The sequence below is a fragment of the Melozone crissalis genome, unplaced genomic scaffold (genome assembly GCF_028551555.1).
Source record: "Melozone crissalis strain CALT ecotype California unplaced genomic scaffold, PUWL_Pcris_2 ptg000020l_1, whole genome shotgun sequence".
Classification (NCBI taxonomy): domain Eukaryota; kingdom Metazoa; phylum Chordata; class Aves; order Passeriformes; family Passerellidae; genus Melozone; species Melozone crissalis.
The window spans coordinates 267,235-285,687 of NW_026535798.1; the positions used below are offsets into that span (position 1 = coordinate 267,235).

General features: G+C 45.7%; 1 protein-coding gene across 1 annotated transcript in view; it reads right to left on the reverse strand.

The window, feature by feature from the left end:
• Positions 1-800: 800 nt before the first annotated feature.
• The window catches only part of LOC128937652 (mastermind-like protein 3), a 29,115-nt gene continuing 11,462 nt past the window's right edge, over positions 801-18,453 (reverse strand). The window contains exons 3-9 of the mRNA XM_054277448.1: positions 4,679-4,723; positions 4,514-4,546; positions 3,267-3,413; positions 2,806-2,860; positions 1,899-2,087; positions 1,697-1,774; positions 801-1,006 (exon numbers count right to left, since the gene is read on the reverse strand). Of these exons, the coding sequence (XP_054133423.1) occupies positions 801-1,006; positions 1,697-1,774; positions 1,899-2,087; positions 2,806-2,860; positions 3,267-3,413; positions 4,514-4,546; positions 4,679-4,723 (753 nt within the window). The remainder of the gene's footprint in view (positions 1,007-1,696; positions 1,775-1,898; positions 2,088-2,805; positions 2,861-3,266; positions 3,414-4,513; positions 4,547-4,678; positions 4,724-18,453) is intronic.

Below are 18,453 nucleotides of genomic sequence, written 5' to 3' on the forward strand. Positions count from 1 at the left end.
AAACTCTGTAAAAAAAAAAAAAAAAAAACAGGTCCCAAAATTAACATTTTAGGGCCGTGTTTTCCCTGCGTCCACCCTCACCACAGGAACCAGGAAAGCGCGGCCGCTTCTCCTGGGAAAGCGCGGAAGCTTCTCTCCATGAACTAAAATTTATGCCCACTCTAAGATTTTTTTTATGCTGCCAGACCTCTGTAAAAGAAAATTAGGTCCCAAATTTGGGGTTATTCCCAAAATTAACATTTTAGGGCTGTGTTTTCCCTCTGTCCACCCTCACGCCAGAACCGGGAATGCGAGGCCACTTCTCGCAGTGTTCTGGTCACTTTTGGAAGGGATTTTCATGAGGGAATTACTCAGAATGAGGGGCAGCACAGAGGAACCCTAAAGTATAGTTAAATAGAATTTATGCTGCCAGAACTGAGTAAAACAAATCAAGTCCCAAAATTAACAGTTTAAGACTGTGTTTTCTCTGCTGTCCACCCTCATACCAGAACCGGGAAAGTGCGGCAGCTTCTCCTTGTGGGATTGCAGTGTTGTGGTCACTTTGGGAAGGGATTTTCCTTAGGAAATTGCTCAGAACGGAGCAACCCTAAAGCGTATTTAAATAAAATTTATACCCACTCTAAGATTTTTTTATGCTGCCAGAACTGTGTAAAAGAAAATCAGGTCCCAAAATTAACAATTTAAGGCTGCGTTTTCCCCCGCCTCCACCCTCACACCAGAAGCGGGAAAGCGCGGAAACTTCTCCCTGTGGGAGTGCAGTGTTGTGGTCACTTTGGGAAGGGATTTTCACGGGGAATCGCTCAGAACGAGGGGCCCTTGACGCTGCCCGGCTCCGGGAGGCGGGCGGCCGCGTAGGCCGAGGCTGCCAGGCAGGCGGCGGGCTCGCAGAAGCCGGGCAGGCCCGCGGGCCCCGGCAGCCCCGGCCGGCCCGCCTCGCCCGGGGAGCCCGGCAGGCCCCGCTCGCCCGCCTTGCCGTCCACAGCGTGGCCGGGGATGCCCGGGAGACCTGGAAAGGCAACGGGGTGGGATGGGTGGGGTGCTGAGAATCAAGCTGAGAGATGGGTTTTATCTGAGAAATAGGGGTTTTCCCCTCAGAAATAGGAGTTTTTCCCTCAGAAATAATAGGGATTTTCCTCTGAGAAATAATAGGGATTTTTTTTCCCTCAGAATCATGGATTTCCCCTCAGAAATAATAGGGATTTTTTTTTTTTTCCTGAGAAATAATAGGGATTTTTCCCTCAGAAATAGGGTTTTTCCCTCAGATATAGGGATTTTCCCCTGGAAAATAGAGATTTTTCTCCTCAGAAATAATAGGGATTTTTCTCAGAAATAGGGATGAATTGAGGTTTTGTGGGATGAGCTTGTGCAGGTTTTATGGGATGAACTTGGGCCCATTTTGTGGGAGGATCCCAGGCAGGTTTTATGGAATAAACTTGAGCAGATTTACAGGATGAGCCTAGGCAGTTTTTGTGGGATGAACCTGTGTAAATTTTGTGGGATAAACCTGAGAAGGTTTTGCGGGATGAACCTGGGCAATTTTTGTGGAATAAACCTGAGCGGATTTACAGGATGAGCCTGGGCTGGTTTTGTGGGATGAACCTGTGCAGGTTTTGTGGGATGGATCAGAAGGTCCCCGGCCACCGCTGGGCTCATCACCCCAAGGTGACAAAGGCCACCTGGGGACACCTGGTCTCACCTGGGATCCCTGGAGGACCTGGCATTCCCGGGTGGCCACGGCCAACCTCTCCCCGCTCGCCCTTCTCTCCTCTCTTCCCTGTGGGTACAAAAAGGAGGGAAGGACTCCATGGCAACCCTGGATGGGTGATCAGGGATGGGGACAAACATGGCAGTGCCACCCCAGGAGGGTTTGCACCTGGCACCATGTCACCACCACCCACCTTTGGGTCCGACATTGCCGATCTGCCCGGCAGCTCCCAGGATTCCGGGGACACCTCGGGGTCCCATGGGGCCGTGGGGTCCCTGATCACCGGGTGGCCCTGGGGGGCCGGGGGGACCGAGAGGTCCCATGGCCCCGACCCCACCCAGGGCAGCTCTCTTGGCGCTCACGGCCACCTCTGCCAGCTGCTCTGTGGGGCAGAGAGGGGCCGGGATGGGATCCACGGGGTGGGATCCATGGGGTGGGAACCATGAGATCCACAGGATGGGATCCATGGGAAGGGATCCATGGGGTGGGATCCATGGGGTGGGAACCATGGGATTCATGGGGTGGGATTCATGGAATCCATGGGATGGGATTCATGGGATGGGATCCACAGGATGGGAACCATGGGGTAGGATCCACAGGATCCATGGGATGGGATCCACTGGGTGGGATCCATGGAGTGGGAACCATGGGATGGGATCCATAGGAAGAGATCCATGGGATGGGATCCATGGGGTGGGATCCATGGGATGGGAACCATGGAATCCATGGCATGGGATCCATAGGATGAGATCCATGGGGAGGGGATTCCACCGGATCCATGGGGTGGTGTCCCTGGGATGGGATCCATAGGAAGAGATCCATGGGACAGGACCCATGGGATTCATGGGATCCATGGGATGGGATCCATAGGGTGAGATCCATGGGGAGGGGATTCCACAGGATCCATGGGGTGGGATCCATGGGATGGGATCCATAGGAAGAGATCCATGGGATGGGAACAATGGGATCCATAGGGTGGGATCTATAGGAAGAGATCCACATGGGATCCACGGGATGGGATCCACTGGATCCATGAGGTGGGATCCATGGGAAGAGATCCATGGGATCCGTGGGATCTGGTGGCCCCGCTCCGCCCTCACCTTGCAGCATCTTCAGCACCACGTCCACGATGTGCTGGTCCCCAGCGTCCCGGCCCTGCCAGGAAGAGAATTTCACTCCTTTTGTCCCCTCCCAGAGCCCTTCCCAGCCCAAATCCCAATCTCCATCCCCTCCCTGCATCCCAGGTCACCTTCCCACCCTGCTCTTCCCTGTTCTGTCCCAGGGCAAGTGCTCAGCTTGCTCTGTGCTCATGGCATTAGAGTCCAAAATGAGGATTTTAGGGAAAAATCCCAACCCTTTAAATCCCTGCTGCTGGCTGGTTTATACAGGGACAGTTTTTGGATGCCATACACAGTGGGAAAGGCAGAATTCCTCCCCAGGAAAGCAGGATCCCAGCTCCTGAGTGGAACAGCAGCGTGTTCCCCGAGGAGCTGGGTGGGAAGCAGAGGCAATTCCTGCCGAGCAGGGAGGATGAGGAGGTTTGTAGGATCAGGGTACTCACGGCTGTGCCCCTCGGGCCCGGCATTCCCGCCACTCCGCGCTCCCCCACCAGCCCCCGCGGGCCGGGCGGGCCGGGATAGCCCCGAATTCCCGGCGCTCCTGCATCCCCCGAGGGGCCGGGAAAGCTGAGCTCTCCCTGGATGCCTTGCTGAGGAGGGATGGAGAGAGAGGGGCATGAGGGGCTCAGGCTGTGCTGAGCATGGGGGCTGCACCCCGAGAGCCCAAAATGTCCCAAAAAACATGGGCAGGGCTGGGTCCCAAACCGGGCTGGGGGTGAACCCAGGCTGGATCCCAAAAACTGGGGCTGGATCCCAAAAATTGGGTCTGGGGCTGAACCCAGGGCTGAATCTCAAAAACTGGGGCTGGATCCCAAATGGGGCTGGAGCTGAATCCAGGGCTGAATCACAAAAATTGGGGCTGGGGCTGAATCCAGCATTGGATCCCAAAAACGGGCTGGATCCCAAAAATTGGGGCTGGATCCCAAAAATGTGGGCTGGATCCCAAATGGGGCTGGAGCTGAATCCAGGGCTGAATCACAAAAATTGGGGCTGGGGCTGAATCCAGCATTGGATCCCAAAAACGGGCTGGATCCCAAAATTGGGGCTGGATCCCAAAAATGTGGGCTGGATCCCAAATGGGGCTGGAGCTGAATCCAGGGCTGGATCCCAAAAACGGGCTGGATCCCAAAAACTGGGGCTGGATCCCAAATGGGCTGGAGCTGAATCCAGGGTTGGATCCCAAAAATTTGGGCTAGGGCTGAACCTAGGGCTGGATCTCAAAAATTGGGGCTGGGGCTGAATCCAGCATTGGATCCCAAAAATTGGGGCTGGATCCCAAAAATTGGGGCTGGATCCCAAAAATTGGGGCTGGATTCCATATGGGGCTGGAGCTGAATCAAGGCCTGGATCCCAGAAATTGGGGCTGGGGCTGAATCCAGGGTTGGATCCCAAAAATTGGGGCTGAACTTGAATCAAGGGCTGGATCCCAAAATGGGGCTGAGACTGAATCCAGCACTGGATCCCAAAACAGGGCTGAGCCTGAACCTGGTGCTGAGCCCAGAACCGAGCCTGAATCCAGGGTTTAACCCCAAGGAGGAGCTGAGCCTGAATCCAGGGCTGATCATGATCACTGGGCCCCATTTCCAGGGAAAATATTCCCCCAGCACCTCAGCAGGGAAGATCCAGCTCAGGATCCCACAAATCCACCCAAGTTTTGGGGTGTCCTCGGTCCCAAATCCCCATCACTCACCTGTCCCTTGGGTCCTGGCTCTCCTGACTCCCCCTGGGGACAGAGGACCCAGGAAAGGCAATGAGGACACAGCAGGGATTTAGGGTTGGGATTTAATGCCAGGCAGGATCCCCCAGTTTAGCAAGGGATCCCCCAGCATTCCAAGAATCTTCTGGAAGCACTCACCTTCTCTCCCTCGAGCGCTGCCAGGCCGTGGACACGTGGATCTCCCTAAAGGAAAGGCAAGGAGAGACGGGAACATTGCCAAAGGAAACGTTCCCAAAGGGGGAATTCATGGAGAAAGTGTTCGGAGCCAGTGTTAAAGCCAGCTCTGTTAACCCCAGCTCTGTTAATCCCAGCTCTGTCAATCCCAGCTCTGTTAATCCCAGCTCTGTCAATCCCAACTGTCAATCCCAGCTCTGTCAATCCCAGCTCTGTTAATCCCAGCTCTGTCAATCCCAGCCCTGTCAATCCCAGCTCTGTTAATCCCAGCTCTGTTAATCCCAGTTCTGTTAATCCCAGCTCTGTCAATCCCAGCTCTGTCAATCCCAGCCGTGTTAATCCCAGCTCTGTCAATCCCAGCTCTGTTAATCCCAGCTCTGTTAATCCCAGCTCTGTCAATCCCAGCTCTGTTAATCCCAGCTTTGTTAATCCCAGCTCTGTTAATCCCAGCTCTGTCAATCCCAGCTCTGTCAATCCCAGCTCTGTTAATCCCAGCTCTGTCAATCCCAGCTCTGTCAATCCCAGCTCTGTTAATCCCAGCTCTGTCAATCCCAGCTCTGTTAAACCAGCTCTGTTAATCCCAGCTCTGTCAATCCCAGCTCTTAATCCCAGCTCTGTTAATCCCAGCTCTGTTAATCCCAGCTCTGTCAATCCCAGCCCTGTTAATCCCAGCTCTGTTAATCCCAGCTCTGTTAATCCCAGTTCTCCAAATCCCGGCTCTGTTAATCCCAGCTCTGTTGATCCCAGCTCTGTCAATCCCAGCTCTGTTAATCCCAGCTCTGTTAATCCCAGCTCTGTCAATCCCAACTGTCAATCCCAGCTCTGTTAATCCCACCTCTGTCAATCCCAGCTCTGTTAATCCCAGCTCTGTTAATCCCAGCTCTGTCAATCCCAGCTCTGTTAATCCCAGCTCTGTCAATCCAAGCTCTGTCAATCCCAGCTCTGTTAATCCCAGCTCTGTCAATCCCAGATCTGTTAATCCCAGCTCTGTTAATCCCAGCTCTGTCAATCCCAGCTCTGTTAATCCCAGCCCTGTTAATCCCAGCTCTGTTAATCCCAGCTCTGTTAATCCCAGCTCTGTCAATCCCAGCTCTGTCAATCCCAGCTCTGTTAATCCCAGCTGTGTTAATCCCAGCTCTGTCAATCCCAGCTCTGTTAATCCCAGCTCTGTTAATCCCAGTTCTCCAAATCCCAGCTCTGTTAATCCCAGCTCTGTTAATCCCAGCCCTGTTAATCCCAGCCCTGTCAATCCCAGCTCTGTCAATCCCAGCTCTGTTAATCCCAGCTCTGTTAACCCAGCTCTGTCAATCCCAGCTCTGTTAATCCCAGCTCTGTCAATCCCAGCTCTGTCAATCCCAGATCTGTTAATCCCAGCTTTATAAATCCCAGCTCTGTTAAGCCCAGCTCTGCCAATCCCAAAGGAAATGGTGAAGTTTCTTATAGCATTTTTGTTACTCTCATGCAAGGGAGATGAAAAGACCATCACAGAACAGCCAACCCTGAACTTTTTAAAAATCAGGAATCAAATCCCCAAAATGATAGAATATCCTGAGTTGGAAGGGACACACAAGGATCATAGAGTCCAACTGCAGACCCTGCACAGGATATCCCAGGACTCACACCCTGTGCCTGGGAGCACACTCCATGGACTCTGTAGCAAATCATGTAACACACTGACTTTTAGCTATTTCAAGTGAATATAGGATTCATATGTGCATTTTTCCTCCAAAGAATGAAGTTGTGGAGGGCACAGCAAGACGCATTTTGTTCTGTGCTAGCAGTCTGTAAGTGGTGAGGAAAACCTTTGCTTTCTGATATTACAGAGAGAGGCATGAAAAGAGAGCAGGCTGCTGGTGCCTCCACACATGAGGTGCCCCTGAGTGAGTGCAGAGATCTATGCTCTGATTACAGACAGCACTGAAGGATGTCACAACTGCCAGAGAGCCCCACGCCTGCAGGCAAGCAGGGATTTCCCTCTGCCTCTAGGACTCATGTCTTCAAATGGATAGTCCAAACGGGAGTCCAAAAATGGGCAACACACTGAAACTTTCTTCCACAAAGGGGAAGGCATCTGTTCCGATGGCTTGACTGAGTCTGAACCACAGGTCACCTCCTGTGTGCAGTGCACAGGGAAGCCAGATTTCCCAGAGGATGCAGTTCCACATGGGTGATTGGCATATGTGGTGCTACTGACAGGCAGCCTGAAAATTTGGCATTTTTTCCACGTTTTAATTCCTCAAGCTTTAGCACTGTGGGATTCATACTTCAGAAGCCATGATTCTTGGCATATAATTTGCAGAGGGGCCCTGCACCTTTCCTTTCCTTCTCCCTTTCTCTTCTGGATTTTTATACAGGATTTTAATTCTTTTCCTTCCCTTCCCCTCCCACCCCCAGCTGCTTTAAGTTGATACAGGAGAAAGTAGAGGTCACAGGAAGAGTGAAGACACATAATCTAATTTTCATTTTGCCCATTAATCATGCATGATTCCAGCCAGCCATTTAACAAGGTGGAACTCTAAAGTGATCACTCTCCAGAGTGATGGGGGAAAATTCACTCCAATTCCCATTGCTGCTCCCCACTCCTGTTCGTGCTGCACAGAACCGCCTCTCCCTCTTACAGAGAAAAATGGATCTACATGTCCCAAAAAATGTATGCTGTCCTGGAAGCCTTCTCAAGAGCTTTTTACTATATTTAAAAGTGTCAAGCTGAAGCTGTTGGTGCTTCATTTGTGGGTGGCTGGATTTTGTGGAGGTGTGGCTCAAAGAAAATCAAATAGGAAGCTTTCTATTTTAGTACATTTTGCTATGGAGTGGTAACTATTGTTACACGTTATTCTAGCTCACAAATCAGAGAGCCTGGAAGCAGTTCTGTGTCTGCACCCCTTATATGCTCTCTGCTGTTTCTCAGACTCCCAGCTAGTCAGGATCAAACCTCCTAAAGTGAGACAATTCTGGAAATTACAGAGATGTGCATTAGGGATGTATCGGGCCCTGCACGTGCACAGGTGAGGCAGGAAAAGGAAAAGGCACCTCCTTTCCCTCCTTTCTCTGCTGGAGTTTGATGAGTACTGCAACATTTGCCATCTTGCAAGATGGGTGAACTCTGGACATCCCAGCTACTCCACAGTCAAGGAAGCTTCTGTATTTCACAAGGTTTCTGTGCCAGCTGTGAATGCCCCAGTCTCTTTCCACTCACTGTGATTTTGTCAGAGAAAGAGAGCTTATCCTGAACTTTGAGGTAAGAGGCCCAAGGACACTCCCTCGGAGGGGAAAAAATGGGTTTTCCATACCAAAGAGGTGATAAGCCTGGGAAGTGTTATCTCCCTCAGAGGCCACTCAAGGGCATCATTCAAGAGAAAGTGAGAATCAGCAGTACATTCCTTTGCCCTTTCAAGGTCTCAGAGAAACACTGGGATGTTTAAAGGAAGAGGAGTGCAAGTACACAGAAGCAGGATAAGATCTGAGTATGTCCAAGGCTGAGTTGCTGACAAGCCCTGTTTTGGGGGGACCCTGAGCAGTTCAGTCTGCAATGGAAAAGGCATTTGCCAAGACAGCATTGCCACTCTGGAGTCTTCTGCTCTACTCTAGTGACAAAGAGGTGCTCATTGGCTCTAGGAAAAACCTGTGTCCTGCAGCTGGCTGTCCATCTCTCTCCAAAAAACTGCAGCCCTGTGTCTAGGAGGTTTCTCTAATAAGATCAGTGACTCAAGTAAAGAGGCTGTGATTCCTAAGCCAAATTGTTAAGTCCCCAGAACTACAGGGATTTCCCAAAATGCCAATGCTATATCATCCCTGACAGGCTATGGAGAGGTGTCATGGGGACCAAAAGCCCCTTTAGGGCCACTCTGATAGAAAAAGGGCGACAAAGAGGTGAAATGGAAGATTTATTACATTTTGTTTCCCAGTTCTTAAGGGCTAACAGCTAATGCCTGTGAAAGCAGGAACATGGTAAGGGTAGCAGGGATTATATTTATCTGTCAGTGTTTCTAATCAAATGTACCAACTGTGGAAGACGTTTGGGCATTCTTGTCTAGTGAAACCAAAATGATAAAGATACAGAGAGAAATTTTAAAAGAAGAAATGAGACTTAGAGACTCAATCACATAACTGCACTCAGTTTCTGTGGGATTTGGGAGCATCGCTGCCTTTGTGAAAACTTCCCTTTGCATGTGAAGAACACAGCTGGGTGAACTGAAACACTGCACCTGCTGTCAAGAGGATGGAACAAGAACAGGCAGACCGGCTCGGTGCTCATGATTCTACTAACTCAAGTTTTAGTACTCCAAAATAGAATTACCATGAAGTTCAGGAGCAATTATGTGTAACAATTAAAAGAATTTTCATAATACCATTATTGAGCAAGCCCTCTGTATTACAAGCAACTTTATTAGCTGTTGAGCCAAGCCATATTTCACAAGCCAAAACCCTGATCAGGCCACATTTGCCAGGTGAGTATTATGTTGTGTTTCCTTTTCAGGGGCTTGATCTGAGAGCAGCAGCACAGAGCTGAAATTTTGTTTGCTTGGTTTGATTTTTCCTAAGTATGTTTTCAGTTTTTACTGAAATTGTACATTGCAAGCAACTCCTGGATACACAACCCCACCTCTCCTAAGAGACTTTTCTACTTTGGCAGGGACACTCAACAGCATGAAATAATCCCCTTCCATTTACAAAAGAAGCTCCCAGTCTCTGAGTTTTGAACTATTAGTGATCCATCACTTGCAACAAAACCCAACATGGATACTCTGCGAACAGCCTTGATTTAAAATATTTGCTATTGACTGTGTGCAGGAATGACTGACTGTGCTCTGGCTTCCAGGGACACCAGCAAAAACAAGAGGGGATTGTGTAAGTTTTTTGGTTTAAGTACTTAAATCAGTTTCCTCTTTTCCCCCATAACACATTATTCTAAGCAAGAGGATATAACTCTGCTTGCAGGAGGAAAACAAGAAGCAGATGATACAACAAAAAAGCAGAGACAGATATGCACAGAGGCCAATTAATTTTTTTTTTAATTTGAATGCAAAATGCAAAGAGAAATGACACTAAACACCTAAGCTTCCTTCTAAAGTAATGAATAAGCCCAAAAATCTTTCAGAAAGATTGTATTAAAAAAATCTGACGTGCCTTTTAATTAGATAAAGGAGTTCAACTTTGTAGTGACTGGAATACAGCTTAACATAACATAGATTTTGTACTTGGATCCAGATACTATGACAGAAAATATTTGATAGCAAATAGAAAAAAACACAACAGGTCCCCATTCCTGAACAATAATGATAGAAAATATGTGCATAGGATTTGAAGAACAACATCAACAAATTCTATAAATCCTTGCCTATTTTCTGCAACTGAGTCAGGACACTTTCCAAAATAAGCCTGAAAAAATTTTTTAACTTTTTAATCATGTGTTGCCTTTAGACATTTTAAATTTGTGTTTTTCTCTTATACCCAAATACCTCGTTTGAGGGAAAGCAAAAGTAAACATAAAAAAGAAATTGAATGAGCATGGTAAAAAGTCAGTGCTATAATCTTTTTTGTTGATACTGGGAACATTTTGCCACTTTAAAAATAAAGCCTAACTGAATGCTGCTAAGGCATCCAAAACTGCACCAAAAAATTATGGTCCTACCCTATTAATTTCTGTTTTCCAGTGACTGCTGCTGATATAATGTATTGGAAGACATGACCTACTTCCTGTGTTTTCAGAGAATACAAATAAGGAAGATCTCATTGCTAAATATATTTTAAAACCAGAAGAAAGAGAGGGGAGTCACAAGAAGTAGGGCAGAGAGGTGGGCTTGAGGGAGACAGAGGTATTTTGCCAGAGAACACAGAACATTCCTGGTTTTCCCTACTGATCATGACTTTGTTTTTAACAGGGGCACAGCATTTATGTAAATGCCAAGCCTCTGGCAAATAAAACAATGGCATCATGTGTAGTCCCCTCCCTGGAAGAAGAAGAACATGTCTTTGCACAGTGCTTGGCCACCTGAAGCTGCTCCAAACTCTGCTGGCCAGGGGCTCAAGGGAGCCACGGCTGCACCCCAAGCCTTGGGATTCTCTTCTGTCATTAAAGGATATCAAACTTGTGTCAGCACAGGTGGCTCTTGAGCACACCTGAGGCTTGGTTTGCTGTAGGTTAGCTCCTGGGGTCCCCATGGGAAAAGGCTCCAAAACATCCCTTGGGTACCACTGCTGCTGCCTCTGCTCTGAAAGTCAGCACTTATTCCCCAGTTTAAAAGCCCCACAGCTCTGAAGCAGTGAATGAGCTGTTTCTGCAGTAAGAGACATGAACTTCTCAGAACTAATTATCAGAGGGAGTACACACCTTCTTCACCGATCCATCTAAACACTCGAGCTTTACTAAATGCACTCTGTTCCCTGGCCAAACTACGTGGGTCTGATTTTCCTGCACAGGATGAGGTAGGATCTTGCTGCTACCAAAGCTGAAAGCCCCAAATGCAACATGGCTAAGAACTGAATTGCCCTGTTTCCAGAGCTCCACATGCTAATTCTCTGCTAAGCCAAAGCATGGGGCTTTGATTTCCTAACCTCAGAATGTTATCTGGCTCTGGTGTAGGATTACCATTAGCTCTGTACATCTGTCCTTACAGTAGGGTCACTGTCACACCATATGTCACTTGAACAACCTTTATTTTTTCTAGATTTTTGTCTCTTTTAAATCAGTGTTCATCTGGAAGAGCCTGGATTCCCTTGGCTTTCAAAATCTGCTTTGCATTGCTAATGCATGAAGCTGTAGGCAAAGTTGCATTAGTGAGACAGAGAAAGGCACAGAGAGAGATACTAAAAGCCTGCCAAGACACAATGTTTTAAGGTTGCTCTTCTCTTTAATACTCACAAAACAAAACTCCAACCGCCCAAACAAAACATCAGAGCAGGTTTATTCCATTTCCATTTACCAAACTAATGACCACATTTTTTTTTCTAAAGTGCTTCTGCATAAGTTCATTATCCAGTGAATATTCCTGACTTGCAGCAGTGTAACAAGAGAGAGTCTGACCTGGAAAGAGCAGGTCAGGCTCCACATGGAAGCCATCACAGGGTGGCAAGTCACAGCCTCAGTACATGCAAGGTATGCCAGTCTTTTGACACAGGAGGAAAAAACTCCTGCAAAATTCATGGACAATTAGTTCTCCCTCTCCCCTCTCTAGTTCTGTGGTAAGAGAAAGGATCATCAGCCTCTAGATTGTCAGTCTCTCAGAGGAACAACAAAAGGAAGGAATCAGGGGATCTGGAGGGAGAAATTAAAGGGGTCTTCCAAGAGCCAGCCTTGTGGAACATGATGAGGATTTTGTACTTCCAGAGGCCCTTTGATCCCAAAGGAACTCAAACACCTCTCTAAATGACATCCTGATCTCACATCAGTAAAAGGGAGCAAAGAAAACCATGTCCATGCAGGTGGCCATAGGATAGCTCCTGTGCTGGAAGGAGCACAGGAACACCTACAGGGCTTTAATAAACCTGGACCCAACCATGTACCACAGACCTGTGCAAGGCAGTGCAGGGGAAAAGGAGATTACCAGAACACAGGGAGAGCAGCAGGAAAGAGAAGAGCCATCCATAGCTTGCTTCAAAGGGGAAAGACATCAACTCAAACCACATCTATAAGAAGCAAATGGAAACACTCCTCAGCTACTCAGAAACAAAAGCAAGACCTGAAGAATTGAACTGAAGCTGGGAGGAAGATCCAGGGCACACTCCTGTTGTAGACAAAGACAACAGGGCTTTTCCTTCCAGCTTAAGAATGAGCAAGTCACAGCAGAGCTCAGACTCAAGATGAAGACACTGAACAGCCTGTCTCTCTCTGAAAACCACAAAGGTTCCCTGCCTCACTTCTATGCCTCATCGTTGACTGCTTTTCCAATGGAAAAGTTCACCATGGAGTGCAGACAAAAGAGCAGCATTAGCTACATCCTTCCCAGGGTACCCAGTGGATTAAAGGTGCTCTTGCAGCTCAGGCTCAAGCTGGTCAGATCAAAAGCTTCATTGGAGAGCTCATGCAAAGAGTTTTCAAACAAATTCAGCTACACTCAGATGCAAGGATACATCAAGTATAATCTGTTATTGTTCCACCAAGAGTAAATCCTCACCTAAGCCTCAATTGATAAAAATTAGTCTAAACTATTCATCCTCTTGTGCCCCTTGTATTTCCTATCTCCTTGCAGTCTGGGGCTTCCAGGTGTGACTGTGATCTTCCCCATGATGGGATGGTAAGATTCAAATGACAGAGGAAGAGACTACAGGTTGACCTCATTGTCAGATAAAATCCATTATGTGTGATTAAAACTTTACAAAATGCAGTCACATTAAAAATTACTATCATGAAGTGCACCATGATTTACTGACTAAATGAATGAGAAATTTATCTGAATAAAATAGTCTTAGCCCTCCTGCATTGACAATGCATGATAAATTGCTGATTGTGAGAAGATCATTGCTTGCTGTTGGATGACTTACACACATTGATTTTTCCTAACAACGCTAATTATCATAATAGTTTCTCCACATATATTACATAAAGTTTCCTCTCAGCAAGCAAAAATTATTTCAGGTCTTTGAGTCCCAAATTGCAAAGAATAAAGATGGAGAAAGGAAGGATTTACAAACTATCTCCTTGCCTTTTATTATGCAGATCAAAGGTCCAACCCACTGGATCTTACTTCATCTTGAAGAGATGGGAACAACATTCAAGAAAGCACAGGCATTGTGCAATGAAGCTGTGATCACAGTGGGTTGTTTTCTGCAAAGTTATGATCTAATTTTGTGAGGCCAAAAAAAGTCTTTGAGAAAGGAGAATGCAATTCCAAAGAACAAGGGGAAAAACCCCCACAATTTCTCCAATTTCATTAAGATGCACAGGGGCAAACAGTGCAGTCCTTATGTAAGTGCTCCCATTGACTAAGGTTGTGTAGGTGAGAAATCTCTCACTAAGTTGAAAAGGAAAAGCACAGTCTATTAATAGGAAATTAAAAGTGGTGGAATAGATAAGAAAAATGGAGGAGAGAGAAAGAGAGACCAGGTATTGTATTCTCAATTAACTGAAAATCAATCACACTGACACCCAGAGCTTCACCCACTGCAGACACACAAGCTTTTTGGTACATACAGTTTCCCCATTGTGTTCCTTTTACCTGGGGGATGTGAGCAGGTGCTTGGGGAACCACAGAAATTATTCTCCTTGATTCTGGACTAGCAACCCCCACGGAGTCAGATGGATAAAGTGAATGCATCTTCAGACTGACCACATACACTAAATTTTACAATACATCCATGTACACTGTGTAGTTTGTGATACACATAGTAATTATGCCAGAAATGTCTTAAAAGGCTTTAAATATTTCTGTTCTATGCACGTCTGTGAGAACAGTGAAGTTGTCTTCAAGTGATGGGACCAGTTTCACATGATATGGGGGGTTTGAAAGTTACTCTCCCAAAAAAATCACTTAAAATTGCTTTTCCATCTGCAAGGCTGCAAGGGTTTGTAACCCTAATTTACTGCATTCTCCTGCCATAGACAAATCCCCTAGGGTGTGCATGTCCTATGCCACTTAACAATAGAACATTCCTACCTGTTTTGTTTTGTTTCAGCCATCTGTGATAAGGGCACACTGCAAATAATCTCAATCCAGTGAAGCTGTTCCATAGTCTGGAACGCTGCAATTCTGGTTGAGATGGATTAGCAGTCAGACTGCAGATGTAGAGGCCAAATTCATCTCATGGATGGTGCTGCAACATTAGTGAGATTATAGCTGAGATTCCCCAGTTCTTCACCTGTCCCATGACTGGTTAAAAAACCATTTACTATGACAACAAATATTTCATACTATTTCCATCTGCCAGAGGTATACAGACCACAGAAAGCCATGGTGTCTGCAGTAATTTCCTGTGAGCTGTGACAACACCAGAAAAAGGTCCTGTGCTATTAAAGGGGTAAGGAGGGGAAGTAGAGAGATAAAAGCTGGATGAGGGGAAACAGGAGGTAAACTTCAGCAGGGAACTTAGACAGAGAGAAAGAAAAATGCCTTATGGAGTAGTGGGAGAGAGAAAAGAAGCAGACAAATAATATAGGACAGATTGAAACAAAAAAAACCAACAAAAACAAAAAATCCCCCCAACCTGCTGGATTCAGAGGGAAATAAATACACACTGGAAAAATAATTCCCTGGAAAGTGCATGCTGGGCAGTCTCAGGAATCTTGCTTTCTCTAGGCAATACTATGTACAAAAATGATTTTAAAAGTCAGATGCTTTTGAGGATGTTTACTCTTCAAGGAATGTCATGTCACAAAAGGAGGAGTCATCTCAGGACAGACCTTACACTCTCTCTAGGTAGACACTTTCAAATTTTTTTCTTTCTATTTTTCAAAGACACAGACTTTTCTCCAGTTTCCCCAAACAAAAGGCATTTCACATGTTTACCTGTTTCTCAAACCAGATTTTAACCAGAAGTGAGAGATCTGACAGAACAGATTCAACAGAAGGGTACTGGCATGAGCCAAAGACTAAGCCTCTGGAGTGAGTAATCAGCTTTAACACTGCCCAAGTGTGAAACAGAAGCGAAAAGGAGACAGAGGAAATGCAATTTTGTGACAATGCTGCTAAAGTTGGGCTTGCTTTCTCATGAGGTACTTGGTCCTCTCCGGGCAGCTCCTCTCTTACTGTCCAGGAAGAGCTGCTAACAAGCTCCCACCGGGTGTAAATGAGGACTAAGCCCCTGTCTGGGAGATGTGCTGCCACAGAATGGGTGGCTTTGTCCCAGTGTGTAAGATATGCTTGCAGGCTAAGGCACACAAAATGTTCCTCTCACACATGAAAAAGGGGCTGAGTGTGAGTGGGAGGACTCCAGAATGCAACAACAGAACAAAGAATACAGGGAGCAGCTGATCTGCTCCCCTCCTTATTAACAAGTTTGGCTGTGGCAGACAACACTGAGCTGGTGAGCATTAACATAGAGAGGGCAAGCTTCCCATTGCCCATGAGGAATGAAATCTTTGCTGAGAGAGCAGAAGCCACGTTCTTCAGCAAATTAGATGCATCAGCTGGGGTTTGGCAGAACCTCCTGAGCAAAGGACTCCAAATCTGCACTTAACCACTCACTTGGACAGTCTTTCAAGAGATCTTGAGTGTTCCTACTATGGACACTCACACGTTGCAACGTTAGGAAATCTTTCTGCAGGGAACACACATACCGATAACCTAATGCTTCTATGTGGCATAAGGCTTGACTATTTAGAAATGTTTTGGAAAGCATCAGAAATAGGACCCACAAAGATAAAATGAAAGACAAAATACGAAGTCAGAGATGTGAGGTACACCTTGGTGGTGATGTGGAACATCCTAGCCATGCCGGGAGTACAGACTGACCATCAGAGAGCACTCCTTCACACAGACACAGGTCAGGTGCATGCTGAGCTCAGAGCAGCTGGAATGGGCTATGAGATTGGAAAGCTAAAACTGATGATGCTAACTTGCGCTTTCAGGAAAAAAATGGCACAAAAAACCACCAGGAAAGGGTAGCACTCTATGTAAAAATATGCTGCTACTGGCTATAGACTTTTCAAAACCACAGTGCTTCACAACTGCAGTTGTAATGAATAAAACTGAAGGAGAGTTGATTGGCACACACTGAATCATTAAACTATTGGATCTTACTAAATAACAGGACAAACTGCTCTTTATGTAGCAACCTAGATCATGTAGGAAGGAAAAGAAGTAAAACAGAGGACATTTAATATACATTTTGTGCAGTCAGTAATACAAAATATCTGCTTCTAAAAATAACACAAAACATTTTCTTTACAGATGTGAATAATACACACTGTAAGTCTTCATGAAACTTGACAAGGAAAAAATCACACAACGCTGTATTTTTATAAATCTTAAACAAATGGAGAAGTTTCTATGAATCAAAGAGTTACCACTTCAACTGTGTTTTATAAAGTGGAAAAGACCAGTTATTCTGACACATTCTCTAGCCAAGCAATGGAACAACTGGTTTCAGCTCTCTACCAGCAGTAACTTGGAGGATTTAGCAGTATTCACTTTGGCATGCAAAACCAGACTGAGCAGATGATGCATCTTGATTGCATAAGATTAAAACAAAGGGCAGATAATTAAATATGAAATATGCTTGCAGGATGGTGTCATTTCTCTCCTTCATTCGCATCTCTACAATTTTAAACAAAATAACTAGTGGTTTCATTAGGAAACAATTGCAGCATTCTCACAGTCCCATGCAGGCAAATAGCTGCAGTCTAGTTTTACTGTTCTTACACCCACAGAGAATTCTGTTTTGTTTTGACCTCTCATTACTTTCCCTCACACACTTGGCTCCAAACATCAAATTTTGCCTCAGCCATTCAACAGTTATTCCTTTGGGCTGGTTTTTTTTCTTACCATTATGCATTCATATAGAACAGCTGGAACTAAGAAAAAGCACAGTTAATTATTTCTAAATTTCCCAAAGAAAACCTTTTTACTTTTCTTCAGTTTGAAATTACTTTTTGGTTTGAGGAAGAAGAGAAAAATTGCCTCACATAAAACCTTGCATAGATCTCAAAAACTTAATGGAACATTTTAGCTTAAAAAACAGTGTAATTTTTGAGAAGGAGGTGGGTTCAGGTTTTCTCCCTTTTATTTCTAAAATAATATAAAAAGTCTAAACAAAGCGATTGTTGTGTCTTGAGGGGGGAACTGATTTCTTTTATTATGACATGAGAACCACAAGAGAAGAGAATCTCTATCCCTCAAATACCAAGCAAATCTGTGCAAATCTACTTGCTGGGTTAGCCTATGAGCCCCAGCCAAGTAAGAATGGAAGAACCACCCAGAAAAAAACAAGACCAAAAACGGGCAACACCTGCCACATGCTCACAAACTAACAAATGGTTTTGGGGCAGATCAGGGGACATGGAGCAAGGTAGAGAGCAGGGAATTCTGAGTCTGACCAAGGGGAGAACAGTCAGGTATGAGGTAATATTGGTAGGAAAGAGTCTTGGTAAGGTAGACAAGTCAGGACCGACCATGAGGTTTTTTGGATATCGACGAGTCAGAATCTGCCTCTGGATTTAACACTCCGCTCCAGAAAAAAAATCCCATCAAAATTACCTTCAGGGCACCTCTGAAAAAATCCCTGACTCAAACAAACTATCCCTGACTATAACAAACTATGTATGGCTCTGCCCTAAGCTTCTTCTTTATAAGTCACAGAAATGACTTAATATCTGGACTTGTTTATGAAAGAATATCTAATTCTATCCAAATATCCAGTTTTTCCTACACTTATAAGAAAAAAGGAACTGAATGAGATTAGATAAATGAAACCTTGGCTATCCATTCATATTGTGGAATTGCAGAGAGATATTAACATGAATTTCTCAACTTATGAAATGGAGGAGATGGCATTAACTCTTCCACACAGGCAGGTCATCCTCTCAGCTCTTTGATGGGTCTTTGAGTTCAGCAGATTTAACAAAAGCAAAGGCAAGAAACAATAAAGCATTGGCAGCATGACCAAGCATCCTCCGCCTCTTAGTTACAAAATGACAAACCTGTAGCTACAATTACAGTCTAAGTCATTATTGCAATATTTCTCTAGATAAGCCTTTTCCAAAAGAAGAGGCTTTAGATCACCTATGTCTAATAAAATAGGCAAGCAGAATTAATATAAAAATATGAACCTTTGAGCTGTCACCATACATCCTGAACCAAAACCAC